This window comes from Malaclemys terrapin, chromosome 1 (assembly GCF_027887155.1).
Source record: "Malaclemys terrapin pileata isolate rMalTer1 chromosome 1, rMalTer1.hap1, whole genome shotgun sequence".
Classification (NCBI taxonomy): domain Eukaryota; kingdom Metazoa; phylum Chordata; order Testudines; family Emydidae; genus Malaclemys; species Malaclemys terrapin.
Window position 1 is genome coordinate 304,776,981 of NC_071505.1, and position 14,826 is coordinate 304,791,806.

The 14,826-nt window shown below is 48.0% G+C and overlaps 1 protein-coding gene and 1 long non-coding RNA gene across 3 annotated transcripts in view; one reads left to right on the top strand and one right to left on the bottom strand.

Annotated features, from left to right (window-relative positions):
• The window catches only part of LOC128829885 (uncharacterized), a 39,597-nt gene that overhangs the window by 19,172 nt on the left and 5,599 nt on the right, over positions 1 to 14,826 (top strand). The gene's annotated exons all lie outside the window — the stretch shown is intronic.
• Positions 1 to 14,826, bottom strand: part of BRCA2 (BRCA2 DNA repair associated) — an 81,480-nt gene that overhangs the window by 8,306 nt on the left and 58,348 nt on the right. For both annotated transcript variants that reach the window (XM_054015324.1, XM_054015323.1), the window contains exons 21-23: positions 4,351 to 4,552; positions 2,332 to 2,498; positions 2,102 to 2,240 (exon numbers count right to left, since the gene is read on the bottom strand). In XM_054015324.1, coding sequence (XP_053871299.1) covers positions 2,102 to 2,240; positions 2,332 to 2,498; positions 4,351 to 4,552 — 508 coding nt within the window. The remainder of the gene's footprint in view (positions 1 to 2,101; positions 2,241 to 2,331; positions 2,499 to 4,350; positions 4,553 to 14,826) is intronic.

The following is a 14,826-nucleotide window of genomic DNA, read 5'->3' on the forward strand; positions in this document are numbered from 1 at the left end:
AGGACTTAGAGGATAATAGGGTTATAAGGAATAACAAGAACAAATCATACCAAACCAACTTAATTTCTTTCTTTGACAGGGTTACTGGCCTAGTGGATAGGGAGGAAGCCGTAGACCTGATATATCTTGATCTTAGTAAGGCTTTTGACAGTCCCACCTGACATTCTCAAAAGCAAACTAGGGAACTGTGGTCTAGATGAAATTACTGTAAGGCGGTTGCACAACTGGTTTAAAGACCATACTCAAAAAAGTTATCAATGGTTCACTGCCAAACTGGGAGGACTTATCTAGTGGGGGTCATAGAGGGGTCAGTACTTACTATTCAATATTTTAATTAATGACTTGGATAATGGAGTGGAGAGTATGCTTATAAAATTTGCAGATGATACCAAGCTGAGAGAGGTTGCAAGCACTTTGGAGAACAGGATTGGAATTCAAAACCACCTTGAAAAATTAGAGAACTGGTCTCAAATCAACAAAATGAAAGACAGTAAAGACGAGTACTTCATTCAAGAAGGAAAACTCAAATGCACAAATACACAATGGGAAATAAATGGCTAGGTGGCATAATGCTGAAAAGGATGTGGGGGTTATAGTGGATCACAAATGGAATACGAGACAACAATGTGATGCAGTTGCAAAAAAGGCTAATATAATTCCATGGTGTATTAACAGGAGAGCCGTATGTAAGAGACAAGAGATAACTGTCCTACTTTACTCAGCATTGGTAAGACCTCAACTGGAGTAACTGCATCCCGTTTTGGGTGCCACGCTTTAGGAAAGATGTGGGCAAATTAGAGAGTCCAGAGTAGAGCAACAAAAACAATAGAAGATTTAGAAAACCTGACCTATGAGGAAAGATTAATCTGGGCCTGTTTAATCTTGAGAAAAGAAGACTGGGGAGAGGGTAAGGGGGGAACCTGACAACAGTCTTCAAATACATTAAGGGCTGTTACAAAGAGGACGTGACCAATTGTCTTTCATGTCCACTGAAGGTAGGACAAGAAGTAATGGGCTTAAATCTGCAGTAAGGGAGAGGTAAGTTAGATATAAATAAAAACTTTCTAGTTATGACTATATCTGCACGACAAGGTAGGGGTGTGAATCCCCTGTTCGCATACAGATAATCATGCTAGCACTCATCAAGCTAGTGTGAGTATAAATAGTAGTGTAGTTTCAGTAGCACTAGTAGTGGCAGCAGAGACATGACTAAGCCATGCTGAGTACAAACCCACCTGAAACTGGTGGCTATGTAACTCAGCACATACCCAGTAGTTTCAGAGGGGTTTATACATGGTACAGCTAAGCTCTGCTATTGTTACCTGTGCTAGCATGGCTACAGTGCTATTTATATTCATGCTAGCTTGATGGGAGCTAGCATCACTATGTGTACATGGGCAGGGGAATCACACTCTTACTTCTTAGAGTAGGCATAGCCCAGGAGTTGGAACCTTGGCACGCGGCTCGCTAGGATAAGCCCCCTGGCAGGCCGGACCAGTTTGTTTACCTGCCGCGTCCACAGGTTTGGCCGATCGCAACTCCCACTGGCTGCGGTTTGCCACTCCAGGCCAATGGGGGCGGCGGGAAGTGGCGGCCAGCACATCCCTTGATCCGCGCCGCTTCCCGCAGCCCCCATTGGCCTGGGACAGCAAACCACAGCCAGTGGGAGCCACGATTGGCCAAACCTGTGGATGTGGCAGATAAACAAACCGGCCCGGCCCACCAGGGGGCTTGCCCTGGCAAGCTGGGTGCCAAAGGTTGCCGACCCCTGGCATAGCCTATAAGGGTAAGGGAATAGGCTTCCAAGGGATTTTATGGAATCCTCACAGTTAGAGGCCTTTAAGAACATGTTGGACAAACACTAGTCAGGAATGGTCTAAGTTTACTTGGTCCTCCCTCAGCAGAGGTGGCTGGACTTGATGACCTCTCAAGGTCCCTTCCAGCCCTACATTTCTATGATTCTATGGTTTGGTCTGTCTAACCTAAACATTAGACAGTTATAAACCTGCAGGTATAACACCAAGATCAGCTTGGAAAGTTGTTAGATTTTTAATATGATCTGTTTAAACATGAAAAAACTTGGACACGATGCACAATATACCTGTTCTCTTGCTAACAGAAACTATAAATCCCACTAAATCCACTTCAGCACAGGCTGGTCGAAAAGATGGATCCAACAACATGCTGAACTGCAGAGCCTTCCTTGGAATATAAATCTGTAACAGCACCTCTTGCGAAGCCTGAAGAAATAGAACTTTAAATATTTATGCCATCAAGCTTATATAAATTGTTTATGCTGTTATACACATATTTACAGTTAAAAGTTTTTACCTGTAGTTGGAGGTACTGAGTTTTGTTTGTGGCTGTCAACTGTACGTTAACAGTGTCTGATTTGCCTTTGGATTGCGAAGCTACTAGCTGGTATATTCTGTACCGACCACCTTCTTTTAACAGGGAACATACATCCAGTAATGGACGCCATATACTCAATATAATGGCTAAAATGTAAGATTAGAAAACATATTAGTATGCAGTAACATGGAGACCTCAAAAAAATTCAACTTAAGACATCCTTGGTGTAACTCAGTTGAATTTATAGACTCATAGATTTTAAGGTCAGAAGGGGCCATCATGATAATCTAGTCTGACCTCCAACATTGCTGGCCACAGAACCTTGCCCACCCACTCCTGTGACCCTGAGCCTCTGGCTGAGTTACTGAAGTCCTCAAATCATGATTTAAAGACATCAAGTTACAGAGAATCCGCCATTTTACACTAGTTTAAATCTGCAAGTGACCCATATCCCATGCTGCCGAGGAAGGCAGAGAACCCCCAGTCTCTCTGCTTATCTGATCCAGGGAAAAAATCCTTCCCAGCCCCAAATATGGTGATCAGTTGGAACCTGAGGATGTGGGCAAGATCCACCAGCAAGACACCCAGGAAAGAATTCTCTGTAATAACTCAGTCCTCCCCATCTAGTTTCATTGCCTGTTGGAGATATTTCCTGCTAACAGTCGCCAAGGTCGTCAATAAAAATGTTAAATAAGACTGGTCCCAAGACCGATCCCTGAGAAACTCTGCTAGTAACCTCCCTCCAGACTGACAGTTCACCTTTCAGGAGGACTTGTTGCAATCTCCCCTTTAAACAGTTTCTTATCCACCCTTCTATTCTCAAATTAATCTCCATCTTCTCCAATTAAACTAATAATTTCCCATGTGAAACTATACCAAATGCCTTACTGAAATCTAGGTAGATTAGATCTGCTGCATTTCCTTTGTCTAAAAAATCAGTTATTTTCTTAAAGAAGGGGATTCAGGTTGGTCTGGCACAATCTAACTTCTGTAAAACCATGCTATATTTTATCCCAATTACTGCTTACTTCTATGGCCTTAACTACTTTCTCTTTCAAAATTTGTTCCAAGACCTTGCATACAATTGAGGTCAAACAGGACTGTAGTTTCTTGGATCACCTTTTTTGTTGTTGCTATTTTAAAAATAGGTACTAGGTTAGCAATTCTCCAGTCATTGGGTACAACCTCTGAGTTTGCAGATTCATAAAAATCATTATTATTGGGATTACAATTTCATAGAATCAAAGAATATCAGGGCTGGAAAGGACCTCAGGAGGTCATCTAGTCCAGTGCTTCTCAAAGCCGGTCCGCAGCTTGTTCAGGGAAAGCCCCTGGCGGTCCAGGCTGGTTTGTTTACCTGCCACATCCACAGGTTTGGCTGATCACGGCTCCCACTGGCTGCGGTTCACCATCTCAGGCCAATGGGGGCTGTGGGAAGCGGAGCGGGCCGAGGGATGTGTTGGCCGCCCTTCCCGCAGCCCCCATTGGCCTGGGGTGGCGAACCGCGGCTAGTGGGAGCCGCGATTCGCCAAACCTGTGGACATAGCAGATAAACAAACCAGCCTGGACCGTCAGGGGCTTTCCCTGAACAAGCTGCGGACCGGCTTTGAGAAGCACTGATCTAGTCCAAACGCCTGCTCAAAGCAGGAGCTATCCCCAACTAAATCATCCCAGCCAGAGCTTGATCAAGCCTGACTACGTGCCAGTTCCTTTAATATTCTTAGATGGAGATTATCTGGGCCCCCTCATTTAGTCCCATTAAGCTGCTAAATTTGACTTCCACTTCTGATGTGGTAATTTCTATTTCCATATCCTCACTCCCATTAGCCACCCTGCCACTACCTAAACTCTTCATTACCCTTATTAAAAACTGAGGCAACGTATGTGTTGGTGTGTTGGACCATGCCTTGATTATTAATCTTTAATCTCCACCCCATCCCAAGTGCTTAAATTGGCCTATTATGGTGAAAATTGAAATTTATATTTTTCAGTACTAACCTTTATCTTTTTCTTGTTTTCTGTAATCCACAACACGTAACTTCCATACAGTAGACACATCCCTTTTGGAGCAACCATGTTCCTCCCGTTCAGCAGACTCTATAGCCTTCTTGAATTCTGCTTGTATCTGAGCTTGCTTCTTATCATTCAACATCTGCCTGTGAGTAGTCAAGGCTTTTAACTGCTCTTCACTAAGACATCCCTGTAACCACAAAGGGCAAACCACTCAGCTTCATGTGTCTATCAGTAAAAAAGTCTGTTATAGATTTTGAGAAAGTCTTCTCTAAATATACAAGATTAATTTTCATTTCATTAATATAACAGGATTTCAGAACTATTATTATATATTATAATACAAAGGGGCCCCGATCTTGGTTAGGCCCTCTAGGTATTACTGTAATGCAAATAATAAGCATTTTACAGCACCATAAATACATACATTTTACAAAACATTGACAAAGTCAAAGTCACAGACTCTATGGTCTCATTACAGTCAAAAGCCCTGATCCTACAAATGCTTAGGCATGTGCTCTGCTTTATAATAGACACAATGGGACTACTCACTACTTGGCATGTTGCTAAGTGTCTGTGCTTGCATGAAGATTGGGAGAAATGGCAAACACAGGCTGGAGCTGGAAAAGGAGGAAGATTGGGAGCAAGGATAGCAATCACTTAGGTGAAAAGTACATGAGTTTTGAGGGTCACATCATGGGTTTTTTTTTTGTTTGTTTGTTTTTTTTACTTTAGTAGAAAGCAAACCTGGATCAATTTCTTTTGCACAAACAAAATAGGACAAGGGCATAAAACTACAAACATTAACTTTAATTACATTGATTGCTGAGTTGGTTGTACTGAAAGTATAGAATTGTTTGGTGAATCTCTCTCAAACTGCTACTCAGTTACTTTAGTGATTTTTGTATGTACCAGATTCTTGTAGAGGTCTTGTTATAATTCCATGGGGGAGGGAAACACAAGCATGGCGAGAAGCACCAATTGTCATTGCGCCGCAAATATTTGGTAAATATTTACTCTAGTAGAAAAATTATTTAGATACTACTAATAATTAGGGTTGTCAAGCGGTTAAAAAAAATCAATTGTGATTAATTGGGTGATTATAAAAATTAATCACGATTAATTGTGCTGTTAATAATAGAATACCATTTATTTAAATATTTTTGGATGCTTTCTACATTTTCAAATATAATTATTTCAGTACAACACAGCATACAAAGTGTACAGTGCTCACTTTATATTTATTTTTAATACAAATATTTACACTGTAAAAAACAAAAGAAATAGTATTTTTCAATTCACCTAATACAAGTAGTGCAGTGTAATCTCTTTATCATGAAAGTTGAACTTACAAATGTAGAATTATGTACAAAAAAACCTGCATTCAAAAATAAAACAATGGAAAACTTTAGAGCCTACAAATCCAATCAATCCTACTTCTGGTTCAGCCAATTGCTCAAACAAGTTTGTTTACATTTGCAGAAGATAATGCTGCCTGCTTCTTGTTTACAATGTCACCTGAAAGTGAGAAAAGACGGTTACTCACCGTTGTAACTGTTGTTCTTCGAGATGTGTTGCTCATATCTATTCCATTAGGTGTGTGCGCGCCGCGTGCACGATCGTCGGAAGATTTTCTACCCTAGCAACACCGGCAGGTCGGCTGTGGAGCCCCCTAGAGTGGCGCCTTCATGGCGCTGAATATATACCCCAGCCGACCCGGCGCCCCCTCAGTTCCTTCTTGCCGGCTACTCCGACAGTGGGGACGGGGGGCGGGTTTGGAATGGATATGAGCAACACATCTCGAAGAACAACAGTTACAACGGTGAGTAACCGTCTTTTCTTCTTCGAGTGCTTGCTCATATCCATTCCATTAGGTGACTCCCAAGCCCAACTTAGGTGGAGGGGTCGGAGTGAGACATTGCTGTGTGCAAAACCGCTGATCCGAAAGCAGCATCGTCTCTGGACTGCTGCACTAGTGCATAGTGAGCTGTAAATGTGTGGACTGATGACCACACCGCCGCTCTACAAATGTCCTGGATCGGAACATGTGCCAGGAAAGCAGTCGAGGAAGCTTGGGCCCTCGTGGAGTGAGCGGTGAGGTGCGGTGCTGAGACACCTGCCAGGTCATAGCAAGTCCGGATGCAAGACGTAATCCAGGAGGATAGGCGTTGTGAGGAGACCGGTGAGCCTTTCATTCGGTCGGCCACTGCAACGAAGAGCTGCGTCGTCTTTCTAAAGTGCTTTGTGCGGTCAATATAGAAGGCCAGGGCCCTGCGTACGTCCAGGGAATGCAAACGTTGATCCTGGCGAGTGGCATGTGGTTTAGGATGAAAAACCGGGAGAAATATATCCTGGTTGATATGAAAAGGAGAAACCACCTTAGGGAGAAAGGCAGGATGTGGACGAAGCTGCACTTTATCCTTATGAAAAACTGTGTAAGGGGGCTCAGATGTAAGCGCCCTGAGTTCAGAAACGCGCCTTGCTGAGGTGATGGCTACGAGGAAGGCTGTCTTCCAGGATAGGTACAGAAGTGAACAGGTGGCCAGTGGCTCGAATGGGGGACCTGTGAGCTTGGAGAGAACCAGGTTGAGGTCCCACGTCGGAACGGGCTGACGTTGTTGTGGGTACATCCGGTCTAAGCCCTTGAGGAATCTAACGACCATCGGGTTAGAGAATACCGAGGACGCGAGTTCCCCTGGGTGAAAGGCCGATATAGCGGCCAGGTGGACTCTAACTGAAGATATCGCCAACCCTTGCTGTTTTAGGGCGAGGAGATATTCCAGAATGAGAGGAATAGGTGCCTGCAACGGGGGCGTGGCTCGTTGTTCGCACCAACAGGAGAACCGCTTCCACTTGGCCAGGTACGTGGTCCGTGTTGAGGGCTTCCTACTGCTCAGCAGAATCTGTTGGACAGAGTGCGAGCACTGCTGCTCTGCCTGGGTGAACCATGGAGCAGCCACGCCGTGAGGTGGAGTGATTGTAGGTCGGGGTGACGCAGCCGGCCGTGGTCCTGAGAGATGAGATCCGGACATAATGGAAGCGGGATCGGTGTCTGAACCGAGAGTTCCAACAGTGTGGTGTACCAATGTTGTCTCGGCCACGCTGGAGCGACCAGAATTACCCGTGCCTGGTCTCTGCGCAATTTGAGCAGTACCTTGTGGACCAGAGGAAACGGAGGAAAGGCATAAAACAGGTGATCTTTCCAGGGAAGGAGAAACGCATCCGAGAGGGAGCCCGGAGCTCGACCTTGCAGGGAGCAGAACACGTGGCACTTCCTGTTGTCTCGAGATGCAAACAGGTCTATCTGGGGAAACCCCCACTTCTGGAAGACGGAATGTATGATGTCCGGACGGATAGACCACTCGTGCGTTTGGAAGGACCTGCTGAGTCGGTCCGCTAAAGTGTTCTGGACTCCAGGGAGGAACGATGCCGTGAGATGGATTGAGTGGGCGATGCAGAAGTCCCACAGGCGAATGGCCTCTTGGCACAGAATTGACGAACGTGCTCCTCCTTGCTTGTTGATGTAAAACATGGCCGTGGTGTTGTCGATGAGAACTAACACACAGCGGCCACGTAGGAGATTGAGAAATGCCTGGCACGCCAGGCGCACCGCCATCAGTTCCCGAACATTGATGTGCAGGGCTAGCTGGGGTGCAGTCCACAGGCCCTGGGTATGGTGTTCGTTGAGATGGGCGCCCCAACCCAGAGATGAAGCGTCTGTGACCAGGTGCAGAGAGGGTTGTGGGGCGTGAAATGGCATCCCCTCGCAGACCACATTGTGATCTAGCCACCAGGTGAGGGAGGTCAGGACCGAGTTCGGGACCGTGACCACCATGTTCAGGCTGTCCCGATGTGGGCGGTATATTGACGACACCCAGGTCTGGAGTGGGCGAAGCCGAAGTCTGGCATGCCTGGTTACGTACGTGCAGGAAGCCATGTGACCCAGCAGGGTAAGGCACGACCTCACCGTGGTAGTTGGGAAAGCCTGGAGCCCTTGAATGAGGCTCGTGATGGTGCCAAAGCGGTTGTCTGGCAGGATGGCTTGTGCACGTCTGGAGTCTAGGACTGCGCCGATGAATTCTATTCTCTGGGTAGGTTCTAGAGTGGATTTGTCCTTGTTGAGTAGGATGCCCAACTCGTTGAATGTGTGCACTATTATGTGGACGTGAGCTTGAACTTGCTCTTTGGTGCGACCGCGTACCAGCCAGTCGTCTAGGTACGGGAACACCTGTATCCCTTGCCGACGAAGGTACGCTGCCACGACAGCCATACATTTCGTGAACACTCTTGGGGCCGAGGATAGGCCGAAGGGAAGGACTGCAAATTGGTAGTGCACCGCGTTCACCACGAGTCGCAGGAAGCGTCTGTGAGGTGGGTAAATTGCGATGTGAAAGTATGCGTCTTTCATGTCGAGGGCGGCGAACCAGTCTCCAGGATCGAGGGAAGGGATAATGGCCTCCAAAGAGACCATGCGGAACTTCAACTTTACTACGAATTTGTTGAGTCCGCGCAAGTCCAAGATGGGTCGCAGACCTCCTTTGGACTTGGGAATGAGGAAGTACCGGGAATAAAATCCCCTGCCCTTTAACTCCACTGGAACCTCCTCTATGGCCCCCATAGCAAGGAGCGTAGAAACTTCCTGTATAAGAAGTTGCTCGTGAGAAGGGTCCCTGAAGAGGGACAGGGAAGGGGGGGAGGAGGGGGGGATTGAAGAAAACTGGATAGCGTATCCCCTGTCCACCGTGCGAAGGACCCAACGGTCCGAAGTTATAAGGGACCAAGCACGGTGGAAATGGGAAAGGCGATCTCGAAAGGAGGGGGCTGGATCCTGGGGGATGACTGGGGCGCCGTCCTCGACCGCACCTTCAAAAGTTCTGCCTGGGGCCTGAAGGTGGTCTAGGTGGCCCCTGGTTCTGGCCGGGTTGAGGGCCGGTCCACCTTCTTCTACCACCTCGCCCTCGCCTCCGGGCCGAGTCCTGTCTCTGACGAGGCGGGGGGGGGGGGTAGAAGCGCTGAGGCTGCGGCCTAAATGGCCTGCGCTGAGGGCCCGCAACATGCATCCCCAGGGAACGCATGATTGTCCTGGAGTCCTTGAGGCTCTGCAGGCGAGAGTCCGTCTTTTCTGAAAACAACCCTTGTCCTTCGAAGGGCAGATCCTGCAGGGTTTGCTGCAGTTCCTGAGGTAGACCCGAAACTTGGAGCCAGGAGATCCTCCGCATAGCGATACCTGATGCCAGGGTTCTCGCAGCAGAGTCCGCTATGTCTAAGGAGGCCTGTAAGGAGGTCCGAGCTACCTTCTTACCCTCCTCTACCATGGCTCCAAACTCCTCCCTGGACTCTTGGGGAACCAACTCCTTGAACTTCCCCATAGAGTTCCAGGAGTTAAAGTTGTAGCGGCTCAGGAGCGCCTGCTGGTTCGCCGCTCTAAGTTGCAGTCCTCCGGCTGAGTAAACTTTACGGCTGAACAAATCGAGGCGCTTCGCCTCCTTCGATTTAGGCGCTGCAGCCTGCTGACCGTGGCGCTCCCTTGCGTTCACTGATGCCACCACCAGTGAACATGGTTGGGGGTGGGTATACAAGTACCCGTAGTCTTTGGATGGAACAAAGTATTTCCTTTCCACCCCTCTTGCTGTGGGTGGGATAGAGGCAGGAGTTTGCCATATCGTAGCTGCATTGGCTTGTATCGTGCGGATCAGGGGTAACGCCACCCTCGATGGGGCATCCGCTCCGAGGATATTCACGATAGGGTCCTGCACCTCCACTATCTCCTCCGTCTGCAGGTCCATATTACGGGCCATCCTACGCAGGAGATCCTGGTGAGCCCGAAGATCTATTGGAGGTGGACCTGTGCATGATGTGCCCGCCACTGCCTCATCCGGAGAGGAAGAGGAAGATGCCTCCGGTGGTACAGGATCCAAGGGAGGGTCCTGGTCTCCCTGCTCCTGGGCCGGAGCATCACCTGCGCTTGGGTCCAGGGCGTCAGGTGGTGCGGACACGGAAGCCTCCATGCCCCCTGGCGGAGGCCGAGAGATGGTGGACTCCGGGGCCCTTCTAACAGAGTGACCCGAGCGAGAGGTCGAAGGTATTGGAGCCCCTTGCTCCTGATGGTACGCCCACGGGGTCCAAAACGACCAGTGAGATGGGCCATGAGAATGGTCCTCTGTTATCTCCTGCCAATGGCCCAAGTCCTGTTCCTCGGCTTGCCCTTGAGGGGGGTATGCCGATCTCGATAGGTCCTCCGAGGAGCGAGACACCGATCTCGATGGCCATGGCGGTGCCGAGAGAGTCGAAACGATTCCCGTGGGCTGCGGTGCCGCACGGTGCCGGTCCGGAGATGATCTATCTCTACGCGGTGCCGGCGAACGGTGCCGGGACCGCGATCGGTGCCAATGACCTCGTCGGTGCCGGGAGCCGGATCTGGACCTCGACGAGGACCTGGAGTATGCCCGGTGCCGGGAGCGGCCTCTCGACGTTGAGCGTCGACCGTAGCGGTGCCGAGAACTACGTCTCGACGTTGATCGGTGCCGACGATCATAGCGGTGCCGAGACGTAGAGCGGTGCCGCGACGAAGATCTTGGCCGCGAGTACGACCGGTGCCGAGGTGATATTCGGCGCCGGGACTGCGAGCGGCGTGGGGACCTGCTTCGGGACCTGGACCGGTGCCGAGGGTCCAGCCCTTGCGATGGAGGGCGCATCAAGGCAGGTTTCCCCCTCGACTGGACCGGGCGAGTCAACGGTGCCGTCGGTGCCGGTGGTTGAGGCGGTGCCGGCTCCGTGAGAGCTATTAAGTCTCTCGCCGCCGCGAAGGTCTCTGGAGTCGACGGGAGGCACTGTATCACCGCCGGTCTCGGTGGAGACGCTATCTGCACCGGACTCAACGGCCTCGGCGCCGGAGTCGACAGTGCTGGAGGCACCTGTTTTCGGTGCTCCACCGGCGGACTCGGCTCTACCCCCGGCACTGGGGGAGCCGGCGTCTTCGGCACGGAGGTCCCCGTCTTATGGGCTTTTTTATGCCCCGGGGATAATGACCGGCGTCGAGGCACTTGCTGTGCTTGCGGTGCCGACGAGGTCCGGTGCCGGGGAGGCTTGTCCGACGCCATTCGCGTGGTCGGCATGGCCGGTGCCGCCGGGGCACTGCGCACCGAGGCGCTAGGTGCCGGGGCCTGACTTGTAGGGGGAGCGTCCGGACTAAGTGCCGCCTCCATCAGGAGTTGCCGGAGCCGAAAGTCCCGCTCCTTCTTGGTCCTTGGTCTGAAGGCCTTACAGATCTTGCACTTATCTGTTTGATGGGACTCTCCCAGGCACTTCAGACAGGAGTCGTGTGGGTCGCTCGTGGGCATAGGCTTAGCGCAGGAGGCGCACTGCTTGAAGCCGGGAGCGTTCGGCATGAGCCCGGCCCCGCGGCCGGGGGAGAAAGGGGGAGACGACCCCCTTAATCCCCTGAACTACTAGAACAACTAGAACAACTTTTAAAAACTATTCAACTATTTAACTATAGACACCAGAACTATAACTATAACTATAACTGCGAATAACTAACTAAGCTAGGGAGAGTGGAGAACAGCTATGCCGCGCTCCACAGTTCCAACGACCGTCAGGGGCGGTAAGAAGGAACTGAGGGGGCGCCGGGTCGGCTGGGGTATATATTCAGCGCCATGAAGGCGCCACTCTAGGGGGCTCCACAGCCGACCCGCCGGTGTTGCTAGGGTAGAAAATCTTCCGACGATCGTGCACGCGGCGCGCACACACCTAATGGAATGGATATGAGCAAGCACTCGAAGAAGAACAGGCATTTGCATGGCACTGTTGTAGCCGTTGTCGCAAGAGATTTACATGCCAGATGCTCTAAAGATTCATATGTCCCTTGATGCTTCAACCACCATTTCAGAGGACATGCATCCAGGCTCATGACGGGTTCTGCTCGATAATGATCCAAAGCAGTGAGGGCTGATGCATGTTCATTTTCATCATCTGAGTCAGATGCCACCAGCAGAAGGTTGATTTTCTTTTTTGGTGGTTTGGGTTCCGTAGTTTCCGCATTGGAGTGTTGCTCTTTTAAGACTTCTGAAAGCATGCTCCACACCTCATCCCTCTCAGATTTTGGAAAGCACTTCAGATTCTTAAATCTTGCATCAAGTGCTGTAGCTATCTTTAGAAATTTCACATTGGTGTCTTCTTTGCATTTTGTCATATTTGTAATGAAAGTGTTCATAAAACGAACAACATGTGCTGGGTATTAATCCGAGACTGCTATAACATGAAATATATGGCAGAATGAGGGTAAAACAGAGAAGGAGACATACAATTCTCCCCCAAGGAGTTCAGTCACAAATTTAATTAACACATTTTTTTAATGAGCCTCATCAGCATGGAAGCATGTCCTCTGGAACGATGGCTGAAGCATGAAGAGGAATATGAATCTTTAGTGCATCTGGCAAGTAAATAGTTTGCGACGCCAGCTACAACAGTGCCATGCGAATGCCTATTCTCACTTTCAGGTGACACTGTAATTAAAAAGTGGGCAGCATTATATCCCGTAAATGTAAACAAACTTGTTTCTCTTAATGGTTGGCTGAACGAGAAGTAGGACTGAGTGGACTTGTAGGCTCTAAAGTTTTACATTGTTTTGTTTTTGAGTGCAGTTATGTAACAAAAAACCCTACAATTGTAAGTTGCACTTTCATGATAAAGATACTTGTATGACGTGAATTGAAAAATACTATTTCTTTTGTTTATCATGTTTACAGTGCAAATATTTGTAATAAAAAATAATATAAAGTGAGCACTGTACACTTTGCATTTTGTGTTGCAATTGAATCGATACATTTGAAAATGTAGAAAAACATCCAAAAATGTTTAATAAATGTCAATTGGTATTCTATTGTTTAACAGTGTAATTAATCATGATTAATTTTTTTAATCGTGATTATTTTTTTGAGTTAATCATGTGAGTTAACTGCGATTAATCGACAGCCCTAATAATAAATAATAACAATAATTATAAAAAACATTATGAAAATAATTTTGTAGAGCCATATATTTACAGATTTGTAAAATTTCACCATTCACAGTTGGACACTTAACTCCAGAGAAGAGCTGATCAAAATTTGGAATTTTCCATTCACAGGGAATTTCAGTATTTTGAAATTTGGTTTCAGATTCATTCAAACTGAAACCAAATATTACAAATTTTCTCATGAAACTGGCAGATTCAAAAAAATTGTGTTTGGGAGACACTGAAATACAGTGTTTTTGAAACAAAATGTTTTTGAAACAAAACATGCTCCCCAATCCCCAGCAGCTGCCAGTGAACTTGACATGATTCATGTCAGTTTCACTGCTTCCCGCCACTAAATAGTAAGTCCAAAATATGAACAGAGTGCAGAGCTGAGAGCCTCAACTCAGAGCCACAGCTTGAGCCAGGGCTCCCAGGACCTCCAAGGCTACCAGGCTCCTAGCTCTGAAGCAGAAATGTTGGAAGCCAGGGACCCTAAAAACCTGAGGTCCCTGGCCCATAAGCAGACTGCATGGTGGACCTAGTTGGGTTCCATTAGAACCCTAGCAGCCAGGGTATCTCTGGAAACGTGCCTGTGACTGAGTGAAAGTTAGCTGAACCTGACTCATTTTCACAAGAAATTTTGAGTGTGACAAACTGGCATTTTCTGATGAAACTGTTTAGTCAAAAAATTTCTGTTCAGCTCGACTCTAGAGTACATCTTTTAACACCTTATAAATCCACTAGTAAAATATTTATTTAATTCAATAAACATCTTTTATATTTATTTTTATTAATATGTTTGTTTTTATGGAGAACTGGGAAACTTCTTTCATAAAAATAAATCAGAATTGTGACTCAGTTCCCCCATCCCCTCTTGTATTGTTACTCATCCCTTAAATGAGATGTGACAGATGTGAGACCTTGGAAACATGGAAAACTTCAAAGACTATTACATTGAGATATGCCAAATGCTACAGACACATAACATTCATAGATCTTTGTATTAATACGTTTTCTGTGTGTATCTTTATGTTTCTGGTTCCCTGTATGTGTTTCCTATGGAATATGGAATCACAGGGATAGGGGCAGGAGCACCGCCAGCTTTTTTGCCGCCCTAGGCGGCGGAAGGTCCCACTCCCGAAATACCGCCTCCGACAGAGGCGGTGGAAGGTCCCGCTCCTGAAATACCGACGACAACTGGGGCGGCCGAAGAGCCGGCCGCCGCAGTCGCTGCCCCCCAAATGTTAGTGCCCTAAGCGGCCGCCTAGGTCGCCTAATGGGTTGCGCCGGACCTGGATAGGGGTTGATTAATGCTGAGTCCCAGTACCAATTATGTAGATACCCAATCTTTAAAGCTTTTCCCCCTAGGGAAAAGGGCACTGACTAGTTATACCTGTTTCATGAGCCCTCAGGAACAAGCCCCCAAATTGTAATAATGTGTCAGTCTGAATTGAGTCAGAGATCCC